This window comes from Rattus norvegicus, chromosome 3, assembly GCF_021556685.1.
Source record: "Rattus norvegicus strain SHRSP/BbbUtx chromosome 3, alternate assembly SHRSP_T2T, whole genome shotgun sequence".
NCBI classification, from domain to species: domain Eukaryota; kingdom Metazoa; phylum Chordata; class Mammalia; order Rodentia; family Muridae; genus Rattus; species Rattus norvegicus.
Window position 1 is genome coordinate 6,968,312 of NC_141536.1, and position 2,236 is coordinate 6,970,547.

A 2,236-nucleotide genomic window follows, 5' to 3' on the forward strand; every position below is an offset into this window, starting at 1 on the left:
TAAAGGCTATCTGAGCTCAGTTCTCCAAAGCAATCAAGGGCAAATGGATACATAGACCTACCCCCTGCCTCCTCATCCTGCTTGTCTCACCCTGGGGATGGGTTTATTAGCCGGGAGTTAGGTAGAACTCTGACTCCACTTAGAGACCTGCAGTCCTGATGTTAAAAAGCAAACTGAGACCATGGTCCTTAACACCAGATGGACAGCAAAGTAGGTTCCTCACCCACTTAATTAGAAGTTCTATAAGTCCTTAAAGCTGAAGCTCTAATATCCCCTGACTCAGACCTAGCCAGAGCTTGCTAGCCCTGTGCCCTTTACCTGCTCCATTCAGGGCTTTCTGCCCTGGACTCCTGGAATTCCAGCATCTGAGTATGAATGAAGTTCAAGTCAGCCTGAGTGCTCTGAGGCCCTGCCCCCACACCCTCTGCCTCACAGCCCCACTGTGAGGTCAGCACCTTCCAGTGAGTTCCATCTAGAGGTGTGTGGTGGGGCTGGGGGCTGGACATGGACTCCTGCCCAGCTGGCCCCCTTGGCCTGATATGTCTGTCCCTTGTGCTCATACCTGCTTCAGGTGCCTCCTCCCAGTAGCCCTCCAGCCAGAGCCCCTCCCCTTTTCCAGGCAGGGCAAACCATTTGTGTCCTTCTGAGGGTCACAGGGTGGGGTGGGAGGTGGACCTGAGGGTCCTCCACAGGCAGGTGACTAGCCCCTGGTCTTGTGGCCTTGTTTCTGCAGCTGGAACCTACTGTGAATGCAGCCTCGGTCTCAGCCGTGAGGCCCTTATTGCCCTCATTGTGGTGCTGGCTGGTATCAGTGCCAGCTGCTTCTGTGCCCTCGTTGTTGTGGCGCTTGGTGTCTTTCGGGCCAAGGAGTGCGTGAGCTTTGGATTGGGCACAGTGGGAGTGAGGCTTTAATTCTGGCCCCAGGCTGTTAGTCATGCTTTGAGGGGCCTCTTCCTAGGGTGGTATGTCATGAGAGGCTGGGGATAGTGTTTTCCAAGGTGCGTGTTGGGTATGAGGGTTGTAGGAAGATGTTGCAGGGGACTTCCAGGCGTAAGAATGAGCATTTCTCCAAAGATCACACCTGCCTTTGTCCCCCTCAGTGACACGTGCCCTGGACACTCGGAAAACAGGTAAGTGTGTCAGAGGAAGTCTCAGAGGTGAGCTGTGTCCCCTCTCCGCCCCCTCCTGAAGTGCAGCTCACAGCTTTATTGAGAGCAACGTCCTCATGGGCTGTTCGCCCCTGGGTGGCCAAGGCCTTGTTGGACCATGCTGATGTCCATCATGCAGGTTGGAGGAGCCCTATGGGGTCCAGGAAGATCAAATAGACCTGCACACGGTGCACGTGGAGTCCCACCTCATGGACCCTGATCTGGAGGTATCCATGATGCAGTCCTTGGAGAACCAAACCCTCACGGCCATGACTGCTCCTCTACAGCCCCCTCCACCCCCTCCCCCTCCCCCCCCACCTCCAGTGTAGTGGAGAGCAGCTAGGCTGGAGAATTAAACAGTATTTAGTGATTATGTGCTGTCCTTCTTGCAGGTCCCTCATGAGGTAATGTTTGTGCATGAATCATGGTGGTTGTCTCCACCCTGGGTTACTGAGCCATACCTTTGGGGTTTCTAGCTCCTAGCCCAGCTGGCCAGTTCAGCTCTTTCCTGCATTTGCCTACTATTGATCTTAAAGAGATGACTGATCCTGGACCCTCCTACCTTCCCAGATTCCCCCAAGATAGGCCCTGTAAGCTGGCAAACCAAAATGGAACTGCAGTGGCCAGACTGAGGCCAGTGCCCTTTCCGCTGACACTGTCCTCAGGAGCTCCAAGCTGGAGAGGGTTGCAACATCTTTCCTACACTCCCTCTTTTGCCTTAGATGTGTCGTCCTTCCTACACTTCCAGGTCTTTCCCTTGTGGTTAGGCTCCATCATGTGTTTATACTTTCACCAATCCTCTGCCAAGAGACCGGGATTCTTTTAGGATCTGTGGGGTCCTTTTGCCGAATAGGAATAGAAATTGTGACTGGGGTATGGAGCAAGGCACTGCATGCTGCATTCTATGATGCAGAACTGGTGGCTTTGATCCTGCTTTTTAGGTCTCAGTGGGGAGGCCGATGGTCTCATCAGCTCTATACCGGGCTCAAGGCCAAGCCAAGACTGGAGCTCTGGACAGGTGGTTGGCAGTACTGGGCATTGGCTCTGTGCCTAGCCCCCGCCCAAGTTGAGGAACCAGCAGTGGGACA

The 2,236-nt window shown here is 54.2% G+C and overlaps 1 protein-coding gene across 1 annotated transcript; it reads left to right on the top strand.

Moving 5' to 3' along the window:
- Positions 1 to 470: 470 nt before the first annotated feature.
- Positions 471 to 1,521, top strand: Tmem210 (transmembrane protein 210). The gene is made up of 4 exons (NM_001399700.1): positions 471 to 571; positions 734 to 869; positions 1,101 to 1,130; positions 1,288 to 1,521. Exons 1-4 carry the CDS (start codon positions 505 to 507, stop codon positions 1,475 to 1,477), a joined length of 423 nt encoding a protein of 140 aa, NP_001386629.1. The 5' UTR covers positions 471 to 504; the 3' UTR covers positions 1,478 to 1,521.
- The last annotated feature ends 715 nt before the right edge of the window (positions 1,522 to 2,236 follow it).